The sequence below is a fragment of the Ostrinia nubilalis genome, chromosome 21 (genome assembly GCF_963855985.1).
Source record: "Ostrinia nubilalis chromosome 21, ilOstNubi1.1, whole genome shotgun sequence".
In the NCBI taxonomy this organism is placed as follows: Eukaryota; Metazoa; Arthropoda; class Insecta; order Lepidoptera; family Crambidae; genus Ostrinia; species Ostrinia nubilalis.
This window is the reverse complement of record NC_087108.1, coordinates 9300420-9316179: the sequence shown is the minus strand read 5'-3', so window position 1 is coordinate 9316179 and position 15760 is coordinate 9300420. Positions and strand designations below refer to the sequence as shown.

The 15760-nt window shown below is 35.5% G+C and overlaps 3 protein-coding genes across 3 annotated transcripts; 1 reads left to right on the top strand and 2 right to left on the bottom strand.

The window, feature by feature from the left end:
• Nucleotides 1-24: 24 nt before the first annotated feature.
• LOC135082337 (T-complex protein 1 subunit zeta) lies at nt 25-4329 on the bottom strand. Its single transcript, XM_063977125.1, has 6 exons — nt 4100-4329; nt 3741-3940; nt 2188-2327; nt 1616-1763; nt 1108-1301; nt 25-1000 (listed from the first exon to the last, which is right to left on the bottom strand). Exons 1-6 carry the CDS (start codon nt 4234-4236, stop codon nt 224-226), a joined length of 1596 nt encoding a protein of 531 aa, XP_063833195.1. The 5' UTR covers nt 4237-4329; the 3' UTR covers nt 25-223.
• Nucleotides 4330-5006: 677 nt separating this feature from the next.
• On the top strand, nt 5007-8220 carry LOC135082335 (protein unc-45 homolog B). Its single transcript, XM_063977124.1, has one exon. The coding sequence runs from the start codon at nt 5191-5193 to the stop codon at nt 8038-8040; it is 2850 nt and encodes a 949-aa protein (XP_063833194.1). The 5' UTR covers nt 5007-5190; the 3' UTR covers nt 8041-8220.
• Nucleotides 8221-11063: 2843 nt separating this feature from the next.
• On the bottom strand, nt 11064-13543 carry LOC135082053 (THAP domain-containing protein 5-like). The gene is made up of 5 exons (XM_063976805.1): nt 13114-13543; nt 12635-12879; nt 12361-12414; nt 11800-11952; nt 11064-11328 (listed from the first exon to the last, which is right to left on the bottom strand). Exons 1-5 carry the CDS (start codon nt 13212-13214, stop codon nt 11222-11224), a joined length of 660 nt encoding a protein of 219 aa, XP_063832875.1. The 5' UTR covers nt 13215-13543; the 3' UTR covers nt 11064-11221.
• Between the last annotated feature and the right edge of the window lie 2217 nt (nt 13544-15760).

The window sequence follows — 15760 nt, the reverse complement described above, 5'->3', positions numbered from 1 at the left end:
CAAACACATTAAATAAAGAAGACATTACTATATTAAGGCATTTATTTAGTAAAATAGTTAATATTAGTGCATGCTATACTCATAGCACATTTTTAGCATTTATAATAAATGAAGAAAATGTATGTAATGCAAACATAAAATGCTGTGGTAGTAATACTAAACATAAAGCACATTTTGTGAGCGAAATTTAGTCGAAGTTTTAAAATAAATGTTCTCATTGTTATTATCCTTTTAGGCTGCTCATTCCCGCTCTCATGATTTCGTCCACGAGGAGGAGGTTGCTCGCGATGACCGAGCAGGAGTTGAGTATTTGTTTCTTGACAATGTAGTTGTCGTAAACACCCATGTCTGCGGGCTTCACAGCTTCCCCGGAACTCAAGTCCAAGCCGATCGGGTCGGGGCTGAGGCGCGATTCCTCCTGGAGCTTGACAATCGTGTCTTGCGCGTCGTAACCGGAGTTGATAGCTAGAGTCTTGGGGATGATCAGCAAGGCTTCAGCATAAGCTTGGATGCCAAGACGGGACTTGCCCTTCACGGTATCCTTATACTTCTGCAACTCCATATTAGCCTTAATTTCGAAGGCGCCTGCGCCCGCGATGACGCATTTGTCTTCGATAGCGTTGTTGATGGCTCTGAGACCGTCACGGACGGCGTCCTTGATTTGCGTCAGTGTGTGCTTGTTGGGGCCCTTGATGAGGATTGTGACGGACATGGGGTTCTTGCATTGTTCAACGAACGTAAATTTGTCCTCTCCAAGAACGTGTTCATAGACCAGTCCCGCGTAACCCAGACACTCTTCGGTGAGGTCGTCGACGGAGTTCATGGCGGTGCCGCCGCAAGCCAGAGCCAAGCGCTCCATGTTGCGCCTCTTGGCGCGGCGGAGAGCCACAATGCCTTCCTTCGCCAAAGCGTCCAAAGATAGAGGATCAACACCCTTCTGGTTGATAACTACAAAGCTCTTGTCAGTGCCATCACAGATTTTCTTCTTTAGAGCGATAATCTGAAAATAATAGTACAATAACCATGAGATGTTTTCCTGGATTCAGAGATCATTAAACATAGAACTGTAAAAATAATAATTCAAAGTTCATTAGTCATTTTTCATACCTTCTTGACTCTCTGGTCAATGAAGTCCCTCTCAGCAGCAACCAGCTTCTCCCTGTCTTCAGCGGATTTGTAGAAGAAACCTGAATTGACTTCAGTTTTCTCATATTCCAGTGAGACATTGCAAGTGAGAATGTATGCATTCTCGACGCGTTTGGGCATGTCTGGGTGACGCGCGCCGTGGTCCAATACTAGACCTGAAATAGAAAAACAAAAATTAATTAGTGACCTGAATTTATGAAGTTATAATATTGTCACAAAATATTTTCAGACTACAATAACTCATAGTAAATTAGTTGATGAGTTATGCATTTGCTTATAAAATAAGTAGGTATTGTAAGATTGCCTCTAGTTTAAGTGAGGTCTGAGACACTACTAAAATAGTTTGAAACCAAGGGGTAACAGAGACTACGAAAAAGAGTTTTTTGACTAGTATATTATTGCAAATTACAAACATCCTGGGACGTTGTAAAGTGATTTTAATCATCAAACAGTTATCAACCAATCATACCTCTAACGAGGGTAGTCTCAGTGGCAGTCTTGTGCTTCATCTCCATCAGCTCCACCATGTGGAGGTCGACGGGCTTGCCGGGCGTGCGGATGGCCAGCACGGCGTCCACGCACGCGTCGGTCAGCACGTCTGCTAGGCTGGGGTGAACCTATGTGAAAACAAACAATCTTTTTTTTTGCAAATTCAAAGATGTCTAGGTCTATAGTGAATACAGGGTGTTTTCTGGTGTAGGAAATAAATTTCACAGCGAGTTTAGATCAATTTCTTTCTTGAATATTAAATGTTTTTTAAGTTTTTATTCGCAACAAAACACATAAATACACAAAGACTGCATCAGTAATCTGTGCTAGTGAAAAGAACATTTAATTATTCTAGTTAAGTTTCAGTCACTTTCTCAATAGTAGGTAATAGGTATAAAAAGGCCAAGTAATGTTGTTTGGTTTGATTAGCAGACATTATACACTCCCTTGTTGAGGATTTGTATTTGTCTATCTAAGGGTTTAATTCACTTTATGTACACTTGGTTGGTTGGTTTACTTATGTATGAGATAAATAAAATAAAATATATTCACCTTTGTCTTCAAAGAGGTCCTTGTAATATCAAGCAAGCTTTCCCTGGTGACTTCAATTGGGATCTTCATGGATTCCAGCACTTCATGGGCTTTGGTACGAGCCAGGTCAAATCCTTCAGTGACAATCCTTGGGTGCAAACCTAGATAAATAAAAAATTAAAATATGATAAAATATGACAAAATCTTTGAAATGAACATTCAGCAATTAAAAATAATTGATTTATAAGATAGAATATGCAGGAAATCGTTAATAGTATCTTGCATCCATTTATGACTAATGAATGATAATCTCGTAGCGCCCACGCGCCTTTTGATAACCCAAAATAAACATGGCGACTACAGCCCAGAACTTTTTTCAACTAACTTTCAATTACCGCCCATGCGCCTTTCAGAAGGCCATATTATTAAACTCTGTCTAGATTTTTGAAATTTCGCGGCTTAAAGAAATAATTTAATTCGATTTCTGAACGAAATATTAGGGAACAGTTTCCGGTATGCTACCATTGGCTGTCACAATTGACAGATGAGATTTTTTGAAAAATGGCCGGCGGTATGGACGGCTCACTAACACGTAGTTAGTAAATCGCATTTTTTTATGATAATCCGTGGTTGTCGAGTATGTTTTTATGCAAAAAGTTGCTAACGAATAGGTATTACTTAAATAGAGATAATTACTTTGCATTTTTAGGGCAGAAATTCTGCGAAATCTTGGTTTGAAATAATATGTACTTTGTGAAGGCGGTTGGGTCGAAGCTAGTACTAAAAATATCATAATATTTTTAGTTTGTGGCTTTGTGTTATATTGGTTTATGGAATATTAGGAATATAAAAATGCAACTTATCTTTCACTAATAATTAATTTAATTAATTAATTATTTGTCGGCCGTTTGGTGTAGTAGTTCTAAAAGGGACTACTATGCCGAGAGGTCCCGGGTTCGATTCCCAGCCGGGCAGAAATTGAAATGATGAATTTTAATTTCTGTGACGGATCTGGGTGTTACTAGTATAATATGTATGTATTTAAAACGTATATAATGTAGTATATCCGTTAAGCGAGCACCCATAACACAAGCATATTAATTGCTTACTATGGGGCTAGATAGCGTTATGTGTTAAATTGTTCAAAAATATTTATTATATTTATTATTATTATTAATTTAATACTCTTTACACTACTAATTTTTTGTATTATTTAATTTTACATCACTTAATACTTCCTTTTAATCTAGTATTTGTGGCCCGATGGCCTTTGTAAAGAACAAAAGGTAGACAAATAATTGAATTTAAAAACACATGCTAATATAATCATAATTATACCCTGAAAGTTTCACTTCAAACCGGTAACTCTAACACATACGAATTTCAACTCAAAATCTTGGGCTGATAGGACTATAACTATATGTCCTATAAGAAGGACGGTCGGGTCGTAGTTAAAGAGGATCCAAAAAATCCGTGGGCGCTACGAGGATAATGGCAGAACCTTTTTTTATCATAATCATCAGAAATTTTATTATTGTATACTGTAGTAACATAGAAATTGTAAGTTTGTATACCTTCACTGATGTAAATGTCAGCTTGCTTCAGGAGTTCGCCGATGAGTAATACAGTGGACGTGGTGCCGTCACCGGTGGCGTCGTCCTGCGCCGTGGACGCGCGCGCGATCAACGAAGCCGTCGGGTGTTGGATCTGCATCTCGTGGAGCAACACATTGCCGTCTTTCGTGATCTTGATGTCACCCGCCCCCGACACCAACCTAATGAAACGACGATCATATGACTTTTCACATTCAATTTTCAGACAAATTATCAAGAGTATACACACAGTTTTCGTATAATCAGAATGTAACGGGTGAAAATAAACGTTCTGAAGTTTATTCTCAGTAATATAAAGCTTAATCGACACAAAAACTTACATTTTCATTGTGCCTTTAGGACCGAGGTTAGTTCTCATCACATCTTGAATACCTTTTGCAGCAGAAATGTTTACTGCTAATGCTTGAGATGCCCGCGCAAACTCAGCTTTAGGATTTAACAAACTTATAGCAGACATTTCTTGATTTATTTCAAAATAATACTAATGAAATAGATGAATCTCCAGTGCACGAGGTGTAGGAGGCATAGACAATATAGAAGACAGACAGAAGTTTTTTGACAGTTTCAGTTTGACAGAAACAAGTTTTATTCCATAGACATTTCATTACTTTTTTCAGGCGGAAGTCTCGATTTTCGATTGTATTTGAGCTATAAAGGTCGACGCACACTTATCAACTTTCTGAAAGGAACATCATTGCTTATTTACCATTGACGTACAAACTATGGACCGGGCATTTTATAAAATATACGTGCGTACCATACACACGACACGATTGATTTATATGGGAAAGGAACATGGCCACAATAAATGCAATGTGACAAATATTTTAAGTTATCAAACAACTTAACGATCACGCGCGTTTATAACGGGGGGCCGGGTGTTCCGTGCCCACCTCAGAATGGTCAGAGCCCCGATTACGGTAACTTTTAACGTCAACAATCCAGACACGCTTCTCGATTCTGCGATACGATTGGTCAAAACAGCTGACGTACGCTGTTGAACGACCAATCGTATCGCAGAATCGAGAAGCGTGTCTGGATTGTTGACGTTAAAAGTTACCGTAATCGGGGCTTGAATTGAATTATTTTGTATAGAAAACTAAAAAAAATTATCAATAAAATAACAAATAAAATGAAATAAAAAAAACATATTTAACCCTAAAATGTTGGCTAAAAAATAAAATTCTTATTTCTGATTGTTCACCTAAATGTCAGTGTCACTGTCACTCAATACCTATACTATTGTACGTACGTATCCTCATAAGGTGAACAAAAATAAAGTTCTATTTTAGACTGTAAATTTGAGATGTAGCCACATCAAGAACACACGGGAACTTACCAGAACTTCGAGTGTACTATAAAAGCGCAGCCGCCAAGTTTTACCCGAGTTTATTTCTAAAAAGTTATAAAAATGGGAGTTCAAAACGAAGAAGGAGAAACTTACAAAAATAAAGGCAACGAAGCTTTCAAGTCGGAGAAATACGATGAGGCGATAGCTCTGTATACCAAAGCCATCAATGTTGCGGAGAAAGATAGCCGGGATTTATCTACCTACTTGAAGAATCGGGCTGCTGCATATCTAAAAACGAATGAGTACGAAAAGGTTATAAAAGATTGCGATGAAGCCCTAAAAATAGTCGCTGAAGACCCTAAAGCGCTGTTCCGTCGATCGCAAGCTTTGGAGAGCTTAGGGAGGTTTGAAGAAGCCTACAGGGATGCTAAGACCATATTCACAGTGGACCCCTCCAACAAGGCAGTGCAACCAGTTTTGTCTCGACTTCACGCCGTCGTGCAGGAACGAGCTCGGCAAAATGCTCAAACCAGTAGTAAGGTCGAGCAGATGTTTAAATTGGCATTCAACATTGGTGAAAACACAGAAAAACGAGAGAAAGCCATGTCTAACCTCTTAGTGCTTGCCAAGGAAAATGCAGGTGCAGATATCATGCTGAAAAATGGAGTTGTTCATAAAATACAACAATTACTCAAAGTGGAGAAGAATAATGAGATATACATCAATGCTGTACGCACCATCAGTCAATTGTGTAAGAGGAGCATTGAGAGAACTAGAAGTATCATCAAAATTGTTGGTATTCCTTGGTTCCTGGAAGTCATCGACAGCACTAATGAGGAGACAGTAAATGCAGCACAGTATTGTTTGCAAGTAATACTTAACACCTTTTCAGGCATGGATAACAAAAAAGACAGTAAGCCTGACCCAAACTTATGTGAAGAAAATAAAAGTGAAATTGATGTACTTTTGACTTGCTTGACATACTCCATCACAAATGCAGTCATCAGTGGTCTGGCCAGGGATGCTATCATGGAATTAATTATGAGAAACTGCCACTACAACACTCTCAACTGGGCTTCACGGTTCGTTGAAATCAAGGGACTGCAGCGACTGTTAGCTGTGTGCAGTGAGCTTGAAGAATATAAATATGAATCAGCGATGAACATTACACCATCCTCAAGAACTATTGCTGCAGCTTGTTTAGCAAGGATTTATGAAAATATGTACTATGATGAAGCTAGAGAACGCTTCAACAGTCAAGTTGATGAGTATGTGAAGGATAAACTCATGTCACCTGATCTTGAGTCAAAGGTCAGGGTGACGGTGGCAATCACATCACTGCTCAGAGGTCCCCTTGATGTTGGAAATTATGTCATTTCAAAAGAAGGTATTTTGGAAATGATCCTGGTAATGGCTCAAACTGAAGATTCTCTTCAACAAAAAGTTGCTTGCGAGTGTCTAGTGGCTGCAGCATCTAAGAAAGACAAAGCAAGATCCATAGTCAATAAGGGAGTTGATATACTGAAGAAGCTGTATACATGCAAAAATGACGCTGTGAGAGTAAGAGCCTTAGTAGGTCTCTGTAAAGTTGGAAGTTTTGGAGGTGATGATGCTTCCATCAGACCTTTTGCTGATGGCTCAACAAAGAAGCTGGCTGAAGCATGCAGAAAATTCTTAGTGAATCCTGCTAAAGAAAATGATGTGAGGAAATGGGCTGCAGAGGGCCTCTCCTACCTAACATTGGATGCTGATGTCAAAGAAAAGCTAGTGGAGGACAAAGCTGCCATTCAGTCCCTCATTGAATTAGCAAAAAGTGGAGATCAGTCATGTCTGTATGGTGTTGTAACCACTTTGGTCAATTTATGCAATGCATATGAAAAGCAAGAAGTGCTGCCTGAGATGCTGGAGCTTGCAAAGTTTGCTAAACACCATGTACCTGAAACACATGAATTAGATGATCCTGATTTTATCAATAAAAGGATTACTGTCTTGGCCAAAGCTGGAGTAACATCTGGTTTAGTTGCCTTGGCGAAAACTGAGAGTCACAATTCACGAGAACTGATTGCAAGAGTTTTTAATGCTATTTGTGCTTTACCTGAACTAAGAGGTATTGTAGTCCAGCAAGGTGGTGCTAAAGTTCTTTTACCTATGTCCTTAGAAGGTACTGATAAAGGCAAGAAACAAGCAGCACAAGCTTTAGCCAGAATAGGAATAACAATCAATCCAGAAGTAGCTTTCCCAGGTCAGAGGAACCTAGAAGTAGTCAGACCTTTAATAGCTCTGCTACATCCAGAATGCACAGCATTGGAAAATTTCGAAGCCCTGATGGCACTTTGTAACCTAGCTGGAATGAATGAAACCACCAGAAATAGGATACTCAAAGAAGGAGGACTGTCCAAGATTGAACATTACCTGTATGAAGACCACATGATGCTTCAGAGAGCAGCCACACAATGTGTTTGCAATTTGGTCCAGTCTGAGGAAGTTATCAAAACTTATGAAAGCAACAATGACAAGACCAAGTATCTGTATCTTCTGTGTCAAGAAGAAGATGTAGACACTGCAAAAGCTGCTGCAGGGGCCCTGTGCATATTAACATCTGTCAGCAAAGTGTGCTGTAGAAGGCTGTTGGATGTGCAGCCTTGGTTGGAAACTTTGAGATGTTTGTTAGCCAACCCAGACCAGGAAATACAATTCAGGGGGACATACATGCTGTATAATATTATCAAAGATGACAAAGATATTTCAGCAAAGATATTTGAAACTGATGTTATGGAAATATTGATGGCATTGACAAAACTTGATGGCCCTGAGTATGACAAGACTAAGGAAAATGCCCAGAAATGCCTTGATGCAGCTGAAGAGATGGGAGTCATAAGGAAGCCTGACCCCAGCAAGATAGAAGAGGCTTTGCTTGACCCATTTAGAGAAGCTGAAGTTGAGGAAATTAATGAGGAGGATGCAGCATAAGTAATTATTTAGAATAACATACCTATTTGTTGTTACAAAACTAAAATACATTAATATTTAGAGTATAAGTAAATTGTGTTCAATTGTCCAGTATATCATTTATGGATCATGATGATGGTACCTTCATACTATTTATGTACTTACTTAAACGAAATTCAATAAACTTTATTATGTTTTTAATTTTTGGTTTTTATTTATTTACCTAATCACTGACTGTTTGTATGAGTACATACACACCTCCAGGGTGTGGAAACTTCCATACAACGGTCATCGAAGTGAAACTTGCTTCCAAACAGCGACATCGGTGAATAAATTCAAATACTTTTTAACTACCCTAAAACGCTCTAGATGTCGCTGCTCCTGTTTCCTTCAAATTTTCATTTTTTTCTTAATTAAAATATATTTGAGAATATTGTTAATTACAATGTGAAAACTTTTTTTAAATGAAATTAATTTGTTTTAATTAAAAACTGAACATTGACATTTTTGTTATAATTTACATAATAGAGTAGTAGAAATTACTATTTAACATATGGCAACATTGTTTTTCCTCCAAAATGGCCGGTGTTGTTTTTTTATGTTAAATGCATTCTTGTTTTCTTAGCCATCATTTAAGTTTTCTGTGGCCCTATTAAAGTATTGAAGAGTCGTCGAGTCAAATTCAAGTTTATTCCTTCGTACCTGCTGCTGTTCTGGTTCATCGGAGTTTTGTTCGTTCCTTCGTGAATCGCGAAGAAACTTTCTGTTATGTTCACAAGTGATCTGAGTTTTCTCAAAGTGCAAAAATGCTTTTTTAGTGTTGTTGAAAACTTTGTGAAAAGACGCTTTTGGTGTATAATATTATGTGTGTTCATAAATAAAGTAAAATTATTAAATTGAAAAGTTTTTGTTTATTTGCATTTCCATGTGCAATGTAGAATTTTTCCAAATCCATTGTTTTGAAAATAATACAATACGTACACCATAAAGATAAATATTTTCAAAATAATGGATTTGAAAAAATTCTACATTGTACATCAAAAAAACAATAATTCTTTGAAGGTTATGAGGGCCTATGTGTGCGTGAACTGTGTGTATGTGTGCGTGGACTTTATGTATGTATGTGTGCGTGTACTATGTATGTATGTGAGCGTTACGTACGTAGGTTAAGTACAGGGAATTTAACACCAGGCTGTCAATTAGTAGGCTCAAAAATTTGACAGAGAGGGTTCTCTACAAAGAGCATAAAAGAGTAAGAGACGGCACTCCATAGATATTTTTTGAGCTCACGCACACATATGCATTTTAGAGAACGACCCGCAAATCTTTACCAACCGCACAAACTACAGGCGGAGCTACCAACATAATGCCTTATTTTCTGACAGTATTAGTGACGTTCGTAATAACTTATCGATTATCGATACTTTGCTAGGGTTGTAATTGCATATCGATATCTAGTATAGGAACCTTCAATATTTTAATGATTACTATTTTTATTTTATACTATGTGTAAGTAAAACGAAGTTTTGTAACGTAAATTATTTATTTCGAAATAAAATAGGTATATTACAATAAGTATTGAACATGACATAGCAGTTGTAGGCATGCGGAATTATTGAAAATTATAACAAAGTACAGAAATGATAATTTTGTAAACTTTTATTTTCACAACTTTTTCTAAGAAAAAATAGGATTTTTATTTATAAACATCTTTAATTTTCTTATCAGCTGATCGAACCTCAGCCCTAAGATTACTTTTCAATGCTTTGTTGCTGTGCTTTTTTACTTTTGTCAGCAAAATTGTTTTCACTTTTTATGAGGCTGTCATTAATGATTTTACAACTTTTTCTTAGAAAAAGGTAACTTAATATTTTAAACATCTTATCATAAATTTATTTATTATGTTGTTGACATTTAAACCAACTAAAATTACAATTTGTACTCAACATTAAGAAAATGAATTTTCCAACATTTTCCATATATATCTGGTCGGCAATATGGTCATGATAAAATTGTTTAGCTTCATTTACGGTGGTACATAATTGAATTGTTGGATAAACGAGACTTTTTTTATCATGCCACCATTCGCGAAGAGATATATATGCATACAAATCATTGTCAACAGGAGTTTTCACGCTCAAACACTCTTCACAAATTAAACAAGAACTGTTCTGTAATAGTTTGGCAGCTAAATACCCGCTTACATATACTACTGGTTGGTTTTCAAGGCTACACAAATTTTCAATGGGCTGTTCTAAGTTTTCAGGGTCCGGGATAGACAACACAGGATAAAATTCAGTGTCTGTGGAATCTTGAACATTAATTTTTATTTCTGTTGTTTTTAAATTAGTTTTTAAAATGTCTTTATATTCCAGCATATGTTTATTGTTGTCTGCTTCACAATTAGCACTTCTGCTATGAGGCACTTTCAGCCCAGTAACCATGCTTGTTTTAAGCGCTGCAGTAAAGTGCGTGATAGTGGGATTTCTATTGGTTACACTGTGTTGCCTAATGATTCCAAATAAGTTTTCCAGAGAGTCTTGGTTAAACTGTCTAAGGTTCATATATTTAAACCCTTCATTCTTTAACTTTTCCCAAATATCGTTTAAGGATTTGATAGATATTTGATATCCCTTTACGCATTTAACATTTTTTAGTATCGTGTTTTCTGCTGTTATAAATTTTATGGTTTTTAACTTATCAGTATAAAAGGTCCAAGACTCAATGTGATTACTTGATGTGGAAACATTTTCCCGGATCCCTTTCTTTACGTCATTTAAAGATGATGGACCATTTGTACAATCAAATAGTTTATCTAACTGTTCAATCACAAATGCTGTATCATTGCAATCAGAAACTTCTTTCCATGCCATCATTTTTAAAATAGCTGCCACGGTATTACTCAGAGCATGCGCAGCATACTTCACCCTCATCTTAGTTTTGAATGTTGGATTTACAATGGTACTATTCAGTTTTTTAATATTTAAAAAATTTCTGTTGTGTTCTTCTGCAACTACCTTCGCTATATTCCTTATTGTTTTTTTTTGCATTTTGTAACTGTCGCCAAAGCCTCTTCTCTTAATTGTAAATGTTGATGAAGTGTCTGTAATAAAAACATTTCCATTAGTAAAAAAAAACAACATTAAAGCAAATTGAATTGAATATTGGTTTATTAATCAGCAATTTTACTTAGTTTTTTAAATTAGGTATGTTTTATCTTACCTTTCATTTCAATGTTTTTCTTAGGTCTTTTATAACTGTGGACTAATATTTCTGCCTGTGCATCTTGATGGCAAATCTTTTTATCATCTGAAATATTATAAATATGCAAATTAGTTTAAAATTTATTTTGTTGTTTTATGAAACATATTATTTCCAAATCAATCAATCATTATCAAGTTTTAAAAAAATGCAAAGACAGGATAATGATAGCTCTTCTCATAAAATATGAAGCGTGGGCCCACCTTCAATAACAATGACATAATATTAAATTAAAGGCATTTAGAGGTTTTAATGTTCTGCATTCTGGATGCGGTCTGCGGGTATGTCAAGACAATCTGTAAGTGGTCGTGATAAGGCAATCAGTGACGTGTGCTTTGCGTTCTTTGTTCGTATCCGCACGGTCAAATCGCATTAATATAAAATGTACAGAAACCTAGAATGTTGTACATATAAGTTCATTTTGACCTGACTGCAGACTGCAGAACGCATCCAGGGTGGCATTCTTTAGTTTGAGGGAAGGCATATTTTAGAAGGTAAATAATTAGTTTGTACACTTACCATGAGTAATGGGTTTATAGGTCATATGTTCTGGTGCATTGGAAGTAGAAGGAAGAGGTTCAAAAGTTGTTTTCGCAGAAATACCAGAATCTGGTATATCCACAGCTCCCAAACATGTTGAATTTAGTTGTTTGGTTGTAGTTGTAAGGGGAACTGAAAGCAGATAATGAAATGTGAATTGGGTAATAAAATGTCATGTTCTTACCCAACTTTAGGGTACAATCAGTCTAGTACATGTCTTGCTCACATTAAAAATTACTAGCTTATAAATATTATTAAACTAGCTGACCTGGCTAATTAATGTAGATTGCCTAAAATTTTTCAAATTGGTCCGGTACTTTTTTTGAAGAATTTGTATTACACAAATTACTAAAGTCCCTCTAACTCAACACACATTCTAAGCTAAATTGTGTTACGAGTGGGTTTACTACAATATTCAAGCTGTGGGGTTCTAACCCGCACTTTAGGCTATCTTGGCTCGAGTTACGGAGCCGATCAAATACAAACAAACAATTAAATATTTCCTTTTTATATTATTAGTATAATTTTAGATAAACATACCTCGTTCAACTGGATTTGACTTCTTTGGAATGCAATATGAATGATCATAAAGAACTGTAACAAAGTATAGATATAATTAATAATTAAATTATATATTATTTATTGATAAGCATACAACACATGTTTGTGGTTACAAAGAAAGAACCTTGTTAAATTGCATTCGGTTGGTTTGTTTTGGAAACCAAAGAAAATTAATTAAGACATCTAAATAATTCAGAAAAATTGATAGATAGTAAATTAAATTTAAAAAAAATAATTGAAGTCATCATCATACCTGTCTTGAGGTTTTCTTTATTGGAGTCTTTTACATGAAGAGGAAACTCTGTCAAAACTTCATCTGGCAAGATGGGATTGCTCAATTCCAGTGTTGGAATAGCTGAGTTCTTCAGCCGAGTTCCTTTGGCATTGAAGGATTCAGGAGTGAAGTGCCCACCACAAACAAACTTCAGTTGGTGTAACTTTTCAATAGGTACATATGCTAAGTCTTCTAAGCCAGCATTTTTAACCCACATTCGACAACTGAAATAAGAAATACCTATTAGAAAAGAAAAAGAATAACAAACTGAAATTTATTCATCAACTAATTTCTTTTAGTATTGTTATGCAATTCATTTGCAGAGTACGAAACAAAATACTGAAATTAAAAATTGGTTATGGTTATTTACTGTATGATTAAAAATATTAATCCCAGCCTTTAAGTTTACACAATCAGTAAAATTATCTTGTAATAAATGAGTGTTATTAGAAACTCACCGGTCAGAATCCAGAGGAAACCTACTCAAAAGTAAGGGTGATCCACCACGACTTCGCCTCTTATTACAAATAACGCACTTCTTGTTGTTTCTACTCTCCATTATCAGTAGAAGCCTAAAATGAAATAGGTATTAATTAAACAAAGCCTATAATTTCTCTCCAACCAGTGTCAATGCCCTGGTTCATGCATTTACCAGTTTTGAAAGTACATTTACATTTTCATCACATAGGGTTGTTTTTAATGAAAAATAGATTTGTAATAGATGTAATATTTCAAGTAAGTAGATAACATACCCATTAAACAGAAAAGTAAATAAGATTTTAAACTTCTGTAGAAGTTGAAACACAGCTTATTTAAAAGAGTCTCTATCTCACAAAAAACATAACACTGAACAGCAAACTTTATCACGCCCTATACGGAGGAACTTAATCAACTCAACGTAAACGACAGAAAAGTTTATTTACAGTAATATTGCACCAAATCTGAGAAAATAACTTCACACGAATCAATTCGCCGGTTAAAAACTCAAACTCAATTGACAGACATTTTTTTTCATTTGTCAAACTAACAATACTACCAACATAAGGACACTAACAATTATTTTTAGTATGGTGGTATTGATCCGCGGGTTCCCCTGCTATAGTAAAATCAATCCAAAATGCACTTTATTGCTTAAGGGATAAGGTTGTATATCAATTGCTACATATAGAGACTAGTTTTTGTATGAGAAGTGTCTACCCACTGGTTCTCTATTTCCTATGTATTACTTTTCTCTATGCACACCTCGACTGTTTTACTTTTAATATTAAGAAACTATAGCCTGACCAGGAACATAAAAACCCTCGCCATGTTGCGGAAAACTAATGGTACTAATTTCTTTTAATGGCAACAGTAACTGAAAACTTCATTGACATGTCACCTTGCATGTCAGTCTATTGCTGTCAAAGTGTAAACAAACTTTATTTTAAATGTGCGCAATTGATTTTGTGAATTAAATTGCTGAAATCTTTTTATAGTCGTGAAAGAAAAGTGGTTCACAATGTGTTAAAGTATTTGTCGAAGAGAAATACTAAGGGTTCGGACAATATTTTCATTAAATAATTTTTCCGACAAGGGTGTCAAATTGACTGACATGTTTATCGTATAGTACAGTCCACTATGAAAATTAGCTGTGGTTTGTTTCAACTCCCTATTTTAATGTTTTTTGTCACTTTCTAAGTGTTGAATTTTATGGAATTGGGAAAGAAGTACCGAGTTTGAAGCGTTCATGAGCAGACATTGCAGTTGAATATTCAAGTTCTGAATTTGATTATAGATGAATAATAAAATAAATCCTACTAGCTCGATTGATGTTTTCATTTAATTTATTTAAACCAGGTTACCTATAATAATATATTTTCGTTAATTCATGAAAATATCAAATTAGCCCGTAATCCTGAATCCTGATACATAAAGTTAGCCTATTAATTTAACACATGTACGACTGTACTCAGTGTTGCACTATCAAGTGCAATTGACGCGCCTCTATGCCAGGGTTTTTATGTTCCTGGTCAGGCTATAGATTGATTATGCTAATAATCTCTACTTTTATTATTCATTATCCCGACGCAGCGAAACGTAATTATAGGTACAGCACACATGAGAGAGTATGTCTAAAGAGGTACGACATATTTTTTAAAGAATTATGAATTTACAGCAGTCAATAGCGTGAATAATAGGTATAGCCTGACCAGGAACATAAAAACCCTCGCCATGTTGCGGAAAACTAATGGTACTAATTTCTTTTAATGGCAACAGTAACTGAAAACTTCATTGACATGTCACCTTGCATGTCAGTCTATTGCTGTCAAAGTGTAAACAAACTTTATTTTAAATGTGCGCAATTGGTTTTATGAATTGAATTGCTAAAATATTTTTATAGTCGTGAAAGAAAAGTGGTTCACAATGTGTTAAAGTATTTGTCGAAGAGAAATACCAAGGGTTCGGACAATATTTTCATTGAATAATGTTTCCGACAAAGGTTGTCAAATTGACTGACATGTTTATCGTATAGTACAGTCCACTATGAAAATTAGCTGTGGTTTGTTTCAACTACCTATTGTCACTTTCTAAGTGTTGAATTTTATAGGATTGGGAAAGTGAAGCGTTCATGAGCAGACATTGCAGTTGAATATTCAAGTTCTGAATTTGATTATTGATGAATAATAAAATAAATCTACTAGCTCGATTGATGGTTTCATTTAATTTATTAAAATCAGGTTACCTATAATAATATTTTTTCGTTAATTTATGAAAATATCAAATTAGCCCGTAATCCTGAATCCTGATACATAAAGTTAGCCTATTAATTTAACACAGGTACGACTGTACTCAGTGTTGCACTATCAAATGCAATTGACGCGCCTCTATGCCAGGGTTTTTATGTTCCTGGTCAGGTTATAGTTAAATTTTATTATGTATTTATTTACATATTTGCATTATAACTTTGCAATAATTAATTTAAGCTTATCATCAAGTAATTCATAAAATAAGTTAAGTAGGCGGCCTTATCACTACGGAGCGATCTCTTCCAGACAACCTCCGTGAGAAGAAAGTTGCTGGATGGGATAATTTTTATAACAAACCTACTTAATAAATAAATAAGTA